General features: G+C 49.3%; 2 protein-coding genes and 1 pseudogene across 2 annotated transcripts; all 3 read left to right on the top strand.

The window, feature by feature from the left end:
• Positions 1-953: 953 nt before the first annotated feature.
• Positions 954-1,469, top strand: LOC132485902 (Golgi-associated RAB2B interactor protein 3-like; the record flags this gene model as incomplete). Its single annotated transcript, XM_060092508.1, has 1 exon — positions 954-1,469. A coding segment is annotated over one exon (516 nt), but the record flags the coding sequence as incomplete, so codon positions are not given.
• Positions 1,470-8,373: 6,904 nt separating this feature from the next.
• LOC132486891 (Golgi-associated RAB2 interactor protein 3-like) lies at positions 8,374-10,713 on the top strand (annotated as a pseudogene).
• Positions 10,714-14,677: 3,964 nt separating this feature from the next.
• LOC132485542 (Golgi-associated RAB2B interactor protein 3-like) lies at positions 14,678-15,193 on the top strand (the record flags this gene model as incomplete). The annotated part of the gene is made up of 1 exon (XM_060092075.1): positions 14,678-15,193. A coding segment is annotated over one exon (516 nt), but the record flags the coding sequence as incomplete, so codon positions are not given.
• Positions 15,194-15,418: the final 225 nt, after the last annotated feature.

Below are 15,418 nucleotides of genomic sequence, written 5' to 3'. Positions count from 1 at the left end.
GAAGAAATTAACACAACACAAATTAACACAACATTGTAAATCAACTATACATCAATAAAAAAGAAGAAGGAAAAGAAAAAAAATACAAACCAAGTTTGGGTTCCCTTTGTGGGGAGGGAGCATGCAGAAGAGGGGCTGGCAGGGTTCTATTTCTTGCTCTGGGTGGCAGCTACAAGGGTGTTCACTTTCTTGTTACTCATTAAGCTATATTTATGGTTTCTGCACTTTCATGAATGTGTGTTATATTTCACAATAAAAAGTTTCTAAAACTGTAAAAAATATAAATATAAATGTAAATATAAACAAAAGTTAGCCTCCTTGAAAAGAGAAAATGGGTGAGAAAATTCTCCATATCCTGGAAATGACAGTACCAATGGGACTCTGACAGGTAGCACTCTTTCTAAGTTCCTGCCAGCACTGTGTTATATACGCTGGGGGCACAGAGAACAGCAATTCCCATAGGATGCCTGCCCTTAGCAAGGACACAGTCCACTTCCAGGATTTTATCCCCAGGACATCATTCAGCAGAAGCACGAAGATGATCCCTGCAGGGAGATTTGTAACAACAACAAGACTGGAAACCACCCAGATATTTACAAAAGCAGGAGGGTTTTCTCAACCTTTTGATTACAAAGACTATCCAGCCTACCCACACCTATACCCTGGCAGGGTCAGCCTGTTCCCTATGGACATGGTGGTTGGTTTAGGGGGAGGCTGGTGAGCCTGCCCCAAGGGGGTGGGGACTTGGAGGCTCAACCAAGGGGTGTGCGATGTGATGGTGACGGGTCACAAAGGACTTGCGGTATAAATATGGTCGGGCCAAGAGACTCTGGCAGAGTCCTGCAGGGAGGTGACGAGTTGCTTTCGTTCCCTCTCTCTCTCCGAGACTCAATTTGTGGCTGGTGGCTCTGTCTTGAACGAAGAGAGCCATGAGCAGTGGGAGTTCACCTCATTACATGGCCAATAGCTACTGTTCAGTGGGGGTGTTGAGGACCTCCATGGGGGTCCTGCAACGACAACTGTACGAGGGAGGAGAGTATGACATTTTCAAGTACGCTCCCATGTTTGAGAGCGACTTTATCCAGGTCAGCAAGGAAGGAGAACTGATTGACCTAGACAACCGCGTCCGAAGGGTGACTGTGGGCGTCGCATCCACCAGCCCCCTCTTCCCACTACCTGACGTCATGCTGCTGGCCCAAACAACGAAAGTCTGTGACGAGCATGTCAGATGCGCCGGGATCACCAAGGGGAGAGGTTGCAAGCCCCTGAAGACCCTAGAGCTCACCAGGCTGCTTCCCTTGAAGTTTGTCAAGATCTCCATCCACAACCGTGAGAAACAGCAGCTGTGCCTGAATCTTGCTACCGGCCGTACTTTCTATCTGCAGCTGTGCCCCTCTTCCGATGCACAAAAAGACCTCTTTTCCCATTGGGAAAAGCTTGTCTATATCCTGAGACCACCGGTAGTCAGTTACAGCAGTACCCCGATGCTCCAAACTGGAGATGCAGCGACTACAGAGGATGCCAAAATCCTAGTGGGAAGCACCCACAGAGACTCAAGAACACGGGGCAGGGTGCTTTGGGAGAGCAGGGCCTTCATAGCCTTTGGTGCTCTCTGAGACTCGCCTGGGAAATACCTTCTATTGTTGAAAAGGGTCAGGGACAAACGAGCTATCACTATGGGATTCACCACACTGGAGAGGTTCCGAGTGCTTCTCCACCTTGTCCCACAGGGCTGAATTTCAGAGAGACCTTAGGTATCATATCAGCTGCACTGGTCTCATCACCAGGGCTGTAATCCCTTCTACAGCATCCTGATTGTCTGGTCGCTTCTTGAACACTTACCCCAGCCCAGGTAGTCTCATCAGTTGTGGAACATCATTCACAGTTAGGAAGTCCTTCCTTCGTTGTGTCTCCCCGTGACGCCGACATGCTGATTCAAATCAGCCCAACCCGTGTAGTCACCAAAATGCAGAAGGTGTGCATCCCTTGACCCAGGAACCCCACTTCTAGGAGTCTGTCCTGCAGAGAGAGAAGCGCAAGGGTATAAAATTAAAGTGTATATCATGGAGAATTGTATCAGTGCTTTCCCTGACCCTGGGACTGTTCAAGTAAAATGGAGTGGCCGTTTGACAGTCGTGCAGTAGATGGGATCTTGCATCCAATGGGAGCTTAGACTGGGTGATTTCAAAGGTTATTCTAAGTATAAGCCCTTGAGTTGCTCAGCTCCAGGATGACAGAGGAGCAGACAGTTCAGATCTCACTTTCTGTCATCTCTATCTTACCTGATTCTCCTCCCCTTGGCTCAGACCACAGAGCTCCACAGAGAAAGGGATCAGGATGAGGCTGGGATTCACAAGCTTCGTGACGTGACTGGACCCACAAAAAGCGCCGAAGGATCAGCAGGAGGGATGACCGTGGGCCTGGCGGGAGCCACCATCAAGGATCCAGGAGAAAGCGGAATCGGCGAGGCCACTGCAGGTGCCCCCATAGATCAAGTGCAGCCGTGAAAAGCACCGAAGTATTCAGCGGCAGGAATGACCATGGGCCTGGCGGGAGCCATTATCAAGGATCCAGGAGGAAGTGGATCCGGCGAGGCCATTGCAGGTGCCCCCCATGGATCAACTGCAGCCGTGAAAAGCGCCGAAGGATCAGCGGCAGGGATGTCCATGGGCCTGGCGGGAGCCATTATCAAGGATCCAGGAGAAAGCGGATCCGGCGAGGCCATTGCAGGTGCCCCCATAGATCAAGTGCAGCCGTGAAAAGTGCCGAAGTATTCAGCGGCAGGAATGACCATGGGCCTGGCGGGAGCCATTATCAAGGATCCAGGAGAAAGCGGAGCCGGCGAGGCCATTGCAGGTGCCCCCCATGGATCAAATGCAGCCGTGAAAAGTGCCGAAGGATCAGCGGCAGGAATGGCCATGGGCCTGGCTGGAGCCACCATCAAGGATCCAGGAGAAAGCGGATCTGGCGAGGCCATTGCAGGTTTCCCCCATGGATCAAATGCAGCCGTGAAAAGCGCCGAAGAATCAGCGGCAGGGTTGACCATGGGCCTGGCGGGAGCCACCATCAAGGAGCCACCATCAAGGATCCTGGAGAAAGCGGATCCGGCGAGGCCATTGCAGGTGCCCACATAGTTCAACTGCAGCCGTGAAAAGCGACGAAGTATCAGCGGCAGGAATGACCAGGGGCCTGGCGGGAGCCATTATCAAGGATCCAGGAGAAAGCAGATCCGGCGAGGCTATTGCAGGTTTCCCGCATGGATCAAATGCAGCCGTGAAAAGCGCCGAAGTATCAGCAGCAGAAATGACCATGGGCCTGGCTGGAGCCACCATCAAGGATCCAGGAGAAAGCAGATCTGGCGAGGCCATTGCAGGTGCCCCCCATGGATCAACTGCAGCCGTGAAAAGCGCCAAAGGATCAGCGGCAGGGTTAACCATGGGCCTGGGGGGAGCCATTATCAAGGATCCAGGAGAAAGCGGATCCGGCGAGGCCATTGCAGGTGCCCCCATAGATCAAGTGCAGCCGTGAAAAGTGCCGAAGTATTCAGCGGCAGGAATGACCATGGGCCTGGCGGAAGCCATTATCAAGGATCCAGGAGAAAGCGGATCCGGTGAGGCCACTGCAGGTGCCCCCCATGGATTAAATGCAGCCGTTGAAAGCGCCGAAGGATCAGCGGCAGGAATGGCCATTGGCCTGGCTGGAGCCACCATCAAGGATCCAGGAGAAAGCGGATCTGGTGAGGCCATTGCAGGTGCCCCCCATGGATCAACTGCAGCCGTGAAAAGTGCCGAAGTATCAGCGGCAGGGTTGACCATGGGCCTGGCGGGAGCCACCATCAAGGATCCAGGAGAAAGCGGATCCGGCGAGGACATTACAGGTGCTGCCAGCTTATCGTTGCAGGACACGAACCTGGTCTTGGCGGATGTTGCCAGCACATCCTCGACGGTGGCAGATGGTCCAGAGAGCAGCATGAGCATGGTGTTGCCAGTTGCAGTCACAACCAGCAAGCCTGCTGCTGGAAGAGCTGAACGGAAGGTCGCAGACCCCGTGGTCTCCACCTTGCAGACTGAAGGCTACATGTCTGAACGGGATGGAAGCCAGAAGGGCTTCCACCCCAGGGATGAAGCCTGGAGAGAAAAAAAGAAAAGAAGGACACGTCTTCATCGAGGAAAAGTTCCCATCACCGCAGGACACGTGAAGGTCACCACAGGACAGGAGGGGACAAGACCCAGAAATCATCCTCCCACTGGTCCTCATCTGGCCATGGAAACTCCAAAGTTGACAAAGGACGGGAGGACAGCTCGCAAACTGAGGAACAGCCAGTCCGCCACCAGTTCAGGGACTCTAAGTAAGACATCCAGTAAGATCCTCTCCTTCTTTAGGAGCTTCAGAGTCATTCCTGGTTCAGAAACAAGGCTCACACATGACCATTGAGAGGCAGACAAAGCCCTGGTTGGCTTCCATGTTTAGCACACATTTGCTAAAAGGGGAGAAAAAAACAAGGACATGATAAACACAAAATTCACAATACTGGATTTCTGTAGGGTAAAAAGAAGGGAGGGATGGTCTGGGAGGAAAAGCTTCAACAGAGTGGGAATTTTTCTATTATGCAAAGGGTATGTCCATGGGAATGTATTATCGTTTCCATTTTATTTTAACATCTCTGACATCAGGATGATTTTTATACTGCTGTCAGCCAAGTGGCAGTCACTGCCTTAGAAATATCTCAACCAATTTGTTTCACTGTTGTTTTCCTTTCAATATATGCACAAGAGATGGATGACAAAGTCTGAAAGAGATCTTTCAAGAACTATAAGATAAAGAAACTAAGGGACATAAATACTCACTATCCAGGAACACAAGAAAGGTTTAGAGGTATTGTTAAGGAATAACAGAATAATCCAAAATGCTCTGTACTGATGAACTATGCAAATTATGTATGCATGTGGAAAGCGATTCTAAAAATAAAAAAAATCATAAATGAGATTATGAAATCTCATTTCATACTGAGATTATGCATTCTTAAATGCCCATCATAAAAAAGTCTTTCCAATTTAAAAAAAAGTTGTAAATAAATTTCATGAGTCCATGAAAATCATTCAATTGTTAACAACAGTTGATAACAGTTGGATTAGAGTAACTGTTGATAACAGTTAACCACCGTTGGATTTGAGAAGAATGCCTCTGAGAACCATGTGTGTTTTTTGTTTTTGGGGTTTCTTTTTTTGCGGTATGCGGGCCTCTCGCTGCTGTGGCCTCTCCCATTGCGGAGCACAGGCTCCGGACGCACAGGCTCAGCGGCCATGGCTCACGGGCCCAGCGGCTCCACAGCATGTAGGATCTTCCCGGACAGGGACACGAACCCGTGTCCCCTGCATCGGCACGTGGACTCCCAACCACTGCGCCACCAGGGAAGCCCCATGTGTCTTTGTATGAACCGGGGAGTCAACTGCTAGCCTTGCAATTCTCTGCTCATTCCCTTCTGTGACAACAGGGTCTACTAGGATGGAAGTTGGGTTTCCAGTAAAACTTAGGGACTTTCTCTGCAGAGCAAATTAAGTGGTAGAGGTGGAGGAGGTGAGAAATAAGATACAGATTCTGGGAGGAGTGGTAGCTTGGGAGGATGAGAGGAAGCCCTTCTCAGTTGCTCTGGTGGGTGGCTGGAAAATCCCATCTTGTGATTTCCGATACACAAAGACCAATAGATTGCGGGGATCAATGTGTCCTTGGAGTTCACTCTTGAAGCAGTGGGTCTTGGTAAGAGGAGAGAAAGAGCCATGTTCTCTAAGACCTGAGAGGGATTTGGGGGAAGCCTTCCGGAAATGTGAGGAGTTACGGGGTAGAGGAGGGAGATAAAGGGGAACTCTTTCCCAAGCCTTTGACTCAGAGCCCCAGATTTTCACTATGCCAGAGGCTGAATCAGCCTACTTAAAACAGCTTCATCTTAGGATTCTGTACCCTTGGCTTTACCTTTTGTCTTTCTTAGCGTGTATTAGGCATTCTCACTCCCTCACCCCAAAGGACTTCTTTAACGTGAACCTAGTTAGTCCACTATGCAGGGCGTTCGCTGAGCAGACCCACAGTTGACACAGTTTACACCTCCAGTGCAGTAGTAAAGTGGAGGTGGGGACTTGCCCACCGCAACGTGCCCTGCCTGGCACTTTCTCTGGATTTCCTTTTCTATCTTGACAGTTCATCAAGAGACACGTGCACAGATACCTACGTATTTCAAAGCAACAGGCATCTTCCTCTGGAGGGAGACATCAATTTGGGTAGCAAGTCAGTACACCCTATCAGATCAAGGCCAATATTTTGGACAGCAATATTCATCACCATGGTAGCAATTCTGCAGCTGCAAGTGCAATGAGGCAATGGATGGTTGATTACAGACTGACCAATGTCCCAAACTTCAAGTCTGGCAACACACATACATACTAGAAAGGGTTTTTTTTCCCTACAGCAAAATAAGGTCCTTCACAGGATTGTTGAAGACGTGCTATGGTGGGAGGCATATTGAAGGCAGTGTCGTGGCTGGCACAGCAAGCGTGATGTGATGCTGGGGAACACAGCAGGGGCCACGCCATGCAAGGCTTTGAGGTCCATTTAAAGGATTTTGATTTCTGACCTTGGAGGGATGCAAAGCCATGATATGTTTTCAATAGGGGAGTGGCCTGATCAAATGTGCACTTTGTGGAGGGTACTGTGGTTTCTGTGAAAAGAAGTATTTGGCTGGGGGGGTTGTTAATATGGGACTTTATGTGACTTCCTATTTTTGGCCACAGGATCTATATAATGAGGAGATTGGAGAGTATGTTTTGAAAGACACCGTTCCATTTGAAATATCCACGTGGGGTGCATTTCTTCAACGAAGGACTTGTGGCCCCAGCTGCTGGGGGTGCATCCCACAGAAAGCCTTCAGCTGGCAGTGAGTTTGGAAATTGCCTGGGTTCCTCACCCGAGGTGCACGGCAAGAAATGATTGACGTGGAGTGTGAAGGTCAGGCCATCGTAGCCCAACACAGACCCTCTCGGAAGGGTCACTCCAGTTCAAGAGCTCAGCTTCGGGCTTCCCTGGTGGCGCAGTGGTTGGGAGTCCGCCTGCCGACACAGGGGACACGGGTTCGTGCCCCGGTCCGGGAGGACCCCACATGCCACGGAGCGGCTGGGCCCGTGAGCCATGGCTCCGGAGCCTGTGCTCCGCAACGAGAGAGGCCACAACAGTGAGAGGCCCACGTACCGCAAAAAAAAAAAAAACAAAAACAGCAGGGGTCAAGGAGGGAAGGATTGGGAGTTTGGGATTAGCAGATACAAACTACAGGATGGATAAACAGCAGGGTCCTACTGTAGAGCACAGAGAACTATATTCAGTATCCTGTGATAAACCATAATGGAAAAGAATATGAAAAAGAATGTATGTATACAAAAAACTGAATCAGAAATTAACAGAAGAAATTAACACAACACAAATTAACACAACATTGTAAATCAACTATACATCAATAAAAAAGAAGAAGGAAAAGAAAAAAAATACAAACCAAGTTTGGGTTCCCTTTGTGGGGAGGGAGCATGCAGAAGAGGGGCTGGCAGGGTTCTATTTCTTGCTCTGGGTGGCAGCTACAAGGGTGTTCACTTTCTTGTTACTCATTAAGCTATATTTATGGTTTCTGCACTTTCATGAATGTGTGTTATATTTCACAATAAAAAGTTTCTAAAACTGTAAAAAATATAAATATAAATGTAAATATAAACAAAAGTTAGCCTCCTTGAAAAGAGAAAATGGGTGAGAAAATTCTCCATATCCTGGAAATGACAGTACCAATGGGACTCTGACAGGTAGCACTCTTTCTAAGTTCCTGCCAGCACTGTGTTATATACGCTGGGGGCACAGAGAACAGCAATTCCCATAGGATGCCTGCCCTTAGCAAGGACACAGTCCACTTCCAGGATTTTATCCCCAGGACATCATTCAGCAGAAGCACGAAGATGATCCCTGCAGGGAGATTTGTAACAACAACAAGACTGGAAACCACCCAGATATTTACAAAAGCAGGAGGGTTTTCTCAACCTTTTGATTACAAAGACTATCCAGCCTACCCACACCTATACCCTGGCAGGGTCAGCCTGTTCCCTATGGACATGGTGGTTGGTTTAGGGGGAGGCTGGTGAGCCTGCCCCAAGGGGGTGGGGACTTGGAGGCTCAACCAAGGGGTGTGCGATGTGATGGTGACGGGTCACAAAGGACTTGCGGTATAAATATGGTCGGGCCAAGAGACTCTGGCAGAGTCCTGCAGGGAGGTGACGAGTTGCTTTCGTTCCCTCTCTCTCTCCGAGACTCAATTTGTGGCTGGTGGCTCTGTCTTGAACGAAGAGAGCCATGAGCAGTGGGAGTTCACCTCATTACATGGCCAATAGCTACTGTTCAGTGGGGGTGTTGAGGACCTCCATGGGGGTCCTGCAACGACAACTGTACGAGGGAGGAGAGTATGACATTTTCAAGTACGCTCCCATGTTTGAGAGCGACTTTATCCAGGTCAGCAAGGAAGGAGAACTGATTGACCTAGACAACCGCGTCCGAAGGGTGACTGTGGGCGTCGCATCCACCAGCCCCCTCTTCCCACTACCTGACGTCATGCTGCTGGCCCAAACAACGAAAGTCTGTGACGAGCATGTCAGATGCGCCGGGATCACCAAGGGGAGAGGTTGCAAGCCCCTGAAGACCCTAGAGCTCACCAGGCTGCTTCCCTTGAAGTTTGTCAAGATCTCCATCCACAACCGTGAGAAACAGCAGCTGTGCCTGAATCTTGCTACCGGCCGTACTTTCTATCTGCAGCTGTGCCCCTCTTCCGATGCACAAAAAGACCTCTTTTCCCATTGGGAAAAGCTTGTCTATATCCTGAGACCACCGGTAGTCAGTTACAGCAGTACCCCGATGCTCCAAACTGGAGATGCAGCGACTACAGAGGATGCCAAAATCCTAGTGGGAAGCACCCACAGAGACTCAAGAACACGGGGCAGGGTGCTTTGGGAGAGCAGGGCCTTCATAGCCTTTGGTGCTCTCTGAGACTCGCCTGGGAAATACCTTCTATTGTTGAAAAGGGTCAGGGACAAACGAGCTATCACTATGGGATTCACCACACTGGAGAGGTTCCGAGTGCTTCTCCACCTTGTCCCACAGGGCTGAATTTCAGAGAGACCTTAGGTATCATATCAGCTGCACTGGTCTCATCACCAGGGCTGTAATCCCTTCTACAGCATCCTGATTGTCTGGTCGCTTCTTGAACACTTACCCCAGCCCAGGTAGTCTCATCAGTTGTGGAACATCATTCACAGTTAGGAAGTCCTTCCTTCGTTGTGTCTCCCCGTGACGCCGACATGCTGATTCAAATCAGCCCAACCCGTGTAGTCACCAAAATGCAGAAGGTGTGCATCCCTTGACCCAGGAACCCCACTTCTAGGAGTCTGTCCTGCAGAGAGAGAAGCACAAGGGTATAAAATTAAAGTGTATATCATGGAGAATTGTATCAGTGCTTTCCCTGACCCTGGGACTGTTCAAGTAAAATGGAGTGGCCGTTTGACAGTGGTGCAGTAGATGGGATCTTGCATCCAATGGGAGCTTAGACTGGGTGATTTCAAAGGTTATTCTAAGTATAAGCCCTTGAGTTGCTCAGCTCCAGGAGGAGAGAGGAGCAGACAGTTCAGATCTCACTTTCTGTCATCTCTATCTTACCTGATTCTCCTCCCCTTGGCTCAGACCACAGAGCTCCACAGAGAAAGGGATCAGGATGAGGCTGGGATTCACAAGCTTCGTGACGTGACTGGACCCACAAAAAGCGCCGAAGGATCAGCAGGAGGGATGACCGTGGGCCTGGCGGGAGCCACCATCAAGGATCCAGGAGAAAGCGGATCCGGCGAGGCCACTGCAGGTGCCCCCATAGATCAAGTGCAGCCGTGAAAAGCACCGAAGTATTCAGCGGCAGGAATGACCATGGGCCTGGCGGGAGCCATTATCAAGGATCCAGGAGAAAGTGGATCCGGCGAGGCCATTGCAGGTGCCCCCCATGGATCAACTGCAGCCGTGAAAAGCGCCGAAGGATCAGCGGCAGGGATGACCACCGGTCTGGCGGGAGCCACCATCAAGGATCCAGGAGAAAGCGGATCCGGCGAGGACATTACAGGTGCTGCCAGCTTATCCTTGCAGGACACGAACCTGGTCTTGGCGGATGGTGCCAGCACATCCTCGACGGTGGCAGATGGTCCAGAGAGCAGCATGAGCATGGTGTTGCCAGTTGCAGTCACAACCAGCAAGCCTGCTGCTGGAAGAGCTGAACGGAAGGTCGCAGACCCCGTGGTCTCCACCTTGCAGACTGAAGGCTACATGTCTGAACGGGATGGAAGCCAGAAGGGCTTCCACCCCAGGGATGAAGCCTGGAGAGAAAAAAAGAAAAGAAGGACACGTCTTCATCGAGGAAAAGTTCCCATCACCGCAGGACACGTGAAGGTCACCACAGGACAGGAGGGGACAAGACCCAGAAATCATCCTCCCACTGGTCCTCATCTGGCCATGGAAACTCCAAAGTTGACAAAGGACGGGAGGACAGCTCGCAAACTGAGGAACAGCCAGTCCGCCACCAGTTCAGGGACTCTACGTAAGACATCCAGTAAGATCCTCTCCTTCTTTAGGAGCTTCAGAGTCATTCCTGGTTCAGAAACAAGGCTCACACATGACCACTGAGAGGCAGACAAAGCCCCGGTTGGCTTCCATGTTTAGCACACATTTGCTAAAAGGGGAGAAAAAAACAAGGACATGATAAACACAAAATTCACAATACTGGATTTCTGTAGGGTAAAAAGAAGGGAGGGATGGTCTGGGAGGAAAAGCTCTTATGCAAAGCGGTATGTCCATGGGAATGTATTATCGTTTCCATTTTATTTTAACATCTCTGACATCAGGATGATTTTTATACTGCTGTCAGCCAAGTGGCAGTCACTGCCTTAGAAATATCTCAACCAATTTGTTTCACTGTTGTTTTCCTTTCAATATATGCACAAGAGATGGATGACAAAGTCTGAAAGAGATCTTTCAAGAACTGTAAGATAAAGAAACTAAGGGACATAAATACTCACTATCCAGGAACACAAGAAAGGTTTAGAGGTATTGTTAAGGAATAACAGAATAATCCAAAATGCTCTGTACTGATGAACTATGCAAATTATGTATGCATGTGGAAAGCGATTCTAAAAATAAAAAAAATCATAAATGAGATTATGAAATCTCATTTCATACTGAGATTATGCATTCTTAAATGCCCATCATAAAAAAGTCTTTCCAATTTAAAAAAAAGTTGTAAATAAATTTCATGAGTCCATGAAAATCATTCAATTGTTAACAACAGTTGATAACAGTTGGATTAGAGTAACTGTTGATGACAGTTAACCACCGTTGGATTTGAGAAGAATGCCTCTGAGAACCATGTGTGTTTTTTGTTTTTGGGGTTTCTTTTTTTGCGGTATGCGGGCCTCTCGCTGCTGTGGCCTCTCCCATTGCAGAGCACAGGCTCCGGACGCACAGGCTCAGCGGCCATGGCTCACGGGCCCAGCGGCTCCACGGCATGTAGGATCTTCCCGGACAGGGACACGAACCCGTGTCCCCTCCATCGGCAGGTGGACTCCCAACCACTGCGCCACCAGGGAAGCCCCATGTGTCTTTGTATGAACCGGGGAGTCATCTGCTAGCCTTGCAATTCTCTGCTCATTCCCTTCTGTGACAACAGGGTCTACTAGGATGGAAGTTGGGTTTCCAGTAAAACTTAGGGACTTTCTCTGCAGAGCAAATTAAGTGGTAGAGGTGGAGGAGGTGAGAAATAAGATACGGATTCTGGGAGGAGTGGTAGCTTGGGAGGATGAGAGGAAGCCCTTCTCAGTTGCTCTGGTGGGTGGCTGGAAAATCCCATCTTGTGATTTCCGATACACAAAGACCAATAGATTGCGGGGATCAGTGTGTCCTTGGAGTTCACTCTTGAAGCACTGGGTCTTGGTAAGAGGAGAGAAAGAGCCATGTTCTCTAAGACCTGAGAGGGATTTGGGGGAAGCCTTCCGGAAATGTGAGGAGTTACGGGGTAGAGGAGGGAGATAAAGGGGAACTCTTTCCCAAGCCTTTGACTCAGAGCCCCAGATTTTCACTATGCCAGAGGCTGAATCAGCCTACTTAAAACAGCTTCATCTTAGGATTCTGTACCCTTGGCTTTACCTTTTGTCTTTCTTAGCGTGTATTAGGCATTCTCACTCCCTCACCCCAAAGGACTTCTTTAACGTGAACCTAGTTAGTCCACTATGCAGGGCGTTCGCTGAGCAGACCCACAGTTGACACAGTTTACACCTCCAGTGCAGTAGTAAAGTGGAGGTGGGGACTTGCCCACCGCAACGTGCCCTGCCTGGCACTTTCTCTGGATTTCCTTTTCTATCTTGACAGTTCATCAAGAGACACGTGCACAGATACCTACGTATTTCAAAGCAACAGGCATCTTCCTCTGGAGGGAGACATCAATTTGGGTAGCAAGTCAGTACACCCTATCAGATCAAGGCCAATATTTTGGACAGCAATATTCATCACCATGGTAGCAATTCTGCAGCTGCAAGTGCAATGAGGCAATGGATGGTTGATTACAGACTGACCAATGTCCCAAACTTCAAGTCTGGCAACACACATACATACTAGAAAGGGTTTTTTTTCCCTACAGCAAAATAAGGTCCTTCACAGGATTGTTGAAGACGTGCTATGGTGGGAGGCATATTGAAGGCAGTGTCGTGGCTGGCACAGCAAGCGTGATGTGATGCTGGGGAACACAGCAGGGGCCACGCCATGCAAGGCTTTGAGGTCCATTTAAAGGATTTTGATTTCTGACCTTGGAGGGATGCAAAGCCATGATATGTTTTCAATAGGGGAGTGGCCTGATCAAATGTGCACTTTGTGGAGGGTACTGTGGTTTCTGTGAAAAGAAGTATTTGGCTGGGGGGGTTGTTAATATGGGACTTTATGTGACTTCCTATTTTTGGCCACAGGATCTATATAATGAGGAGATTGGAGAGTATGTTTTGAAAGACACCGTTCCATTTGAAATATCCACGTGGGGTGCATTTCTTCAACGAAGGACTTGTGGCCCCAGCTGCTGGGGGTGCATCCCACAGAAAGCCTTCAGCTGGCAGTGAGTTTGGAAATTGCCTGGGTTCCTCACCCGAGGTGCACGGCAAGAAATGATTGACGTGGAGTGTGAAGGTCAGGCCATCGTAGCCCAACACAGACCCTCTCGGAAGGGTCACTCCAGTTCAAGAGCTCAGCTTCGGGCTTCCCTGGTGGCGCAGTGGTTGGGAGTCCGCCTGCCGACACAGGGGACACGGGTTCGTGCCCCGGTCCGGGAGGACCCCACATGCCACGGAGTGGCTGGGCCCGTGAGCCATGGCTCCGGAGCCTGTGCTCCGCAACGAGAGAGGCCACAACAGTGAGAGGCCCACGTACCGCAAAAAAAAAAAAAAAAAAAAAAAAAAGCAGGGGTCAAGGAGGGAAGGATTGGGAGTTTGGGATTAGCAGATACAAACTACAGGATGGATAAACAGCACGGTCCTACTGTAGAGCACAGAGAACTATATTCAGTATCCTGTGATAAACCATAATGGAAAAGAATATGAAAAAGAATGTATGTATACAAAAAACTGAATCAGAAATTAACAGAAGAAATTAACACAACACAAATTAACACAACATTGTAAATCAACTATACATCAATAAAAAAGAAGAAGGAAAAGAAAAAAAATACAAACCAAGTTTGGGTTCCCTTTGTGGGGAGGGAGCATGCAGAAGAGGGGCTGGCAGGGTTCTATTTCTTGCTCTGGGTGGCAGCTACAAGGGTGTTCACTTTCTTGTTACTCATTAAGCTATATTTATGGTTTCTGCACTTTCATGAATGTGTGTTATATTTCACAATAAAAAGTTTCTAAAACTGTAAAAAATATAAATATAAATGTAAATATAAACAAAAGTTAGCCTCCTTGAAAAGAGAAAATGGGTGAGAAAATTCTCCATATCCTGGAAATGACAGTACCAATGGGACTCTGACAGGTAGCACTCTTTCTAAGTTCCTGCCAGCACTGTGTTATATACGCTGGGGGCACAGAGAACAGCAATTCCCATAGGATGCCTGCCCTTAGCAAGGACACAGTCCACTTCCAGGATTTTATCCCCAGGACATCATTCAGCAGAAGCACGAAGATGATCCCTGCAGGGAGATTTGTAACAACAACAAGACTGGAAACCACCCAGATATTTACAAAAGCAGGAGGGTTTTCTCAACCTTTTGATTACAAAGACTATCCAGCCTACCCACACCTATACCCTGGCAGGGTCAGCCTGTTCCCTATGGACATGGTGGTTGGTTTAGGGGGAGGCTGGTGAGCCTGCCCCAAGGGGGTGGGGACTTGGAGGCTCAACCAAGGGGTGTGCGATGTGATGGTGACGGGTCACAAAGGACTTGCGGTATAAATATGGTCGGGCCAAGAGACTCTGGCAGAGTCCTGCAGGGAGGTGACGAGTTGCTTTCGTTCCCTCTCTCTCTCCGAGACTCAATTTGTGGCTGGTGGCTCTGTCTTGAACGAAGAGAGCCATGAGCAGTGGGAGTTCACCTCATTACATGGCCAATAGCTACTGTTCAGTGGGGGTGTTGAGGACCTCCATGGGGGTCCTGCAACGACAACTGTACGAGGGAGGAGAGTATGACATTTTCAAGTACGCTCCCATGTTTGAGAGCGACTTTATCCAGGTCAGCAAGGAAGGAGAACTGATTGACCTAGACAACCGCGTCCGAAGGGTGACTGTGGGCGTCGCATCCACCAGCCCCCTCTTCCCACTACCTGACGTCATGCTGCTGGCCCAAACAACGAAAGTCTGTGACGAGCATGTCAGATGCGCCGGGATCACCAAGGGGAGAGGTTGCAAGCCCCTGAAGACCCTAGAGCTCACCAGGCTGCTTCCCTTGAAGTTTGTCAAGATCTCCATCCACAACCGTGAGAAACAGCAGCTGTGCCTGAATCTTGCTACCGGCCGTACTTTCTATCTGCAGCTGTGCCCCTCTTCCGATGCACAAAAAGACCTCTTTTCCCATTGGGAAAAGCTTGTCTATATCCTGAGACCACCGGTAGTCAGTTACAGCAGTACCCCGATGCTCCAAACTGGAGATGCAGCGACTACAGAGGATGCCAAAATCCTAGTGGGAAGCACCCACAGAGACTCAAGAACACGGGGCAGGGTGCTTTGGGAGAGCAGGGCCTTCATAGCCTTTGGTGCTCTCTGAGACTCGCCTGGGAAATACCTTCTATTGTTGAAAAGGGTCAGGGACAAACGAGCTATCACTATGGGATTCACCACACTG

This window comes from Mesoplodon densirostris, chromosome 3 (assembly GCF_025265405.1).
Source record: "Mesoplodon densirostris isolate mMesDen1 chromosome 3, mMesDen1 primary haplotype, whole genome shotgun sequence".
In the NCBI taxonomy this organism is placed as follows: domain Eukaryota; kingdom Metazoa; phylum Chordata; class Mammalia; order Artiodactyla; family Ziphiidae; genus Mesoplodon; species Mesoplodon densirostris.
The sequence above is the reverse complement of the archived record's forward strand: the minus strand, read 5'-3'. Positions and strand labels throughout refer to the sequence as shown.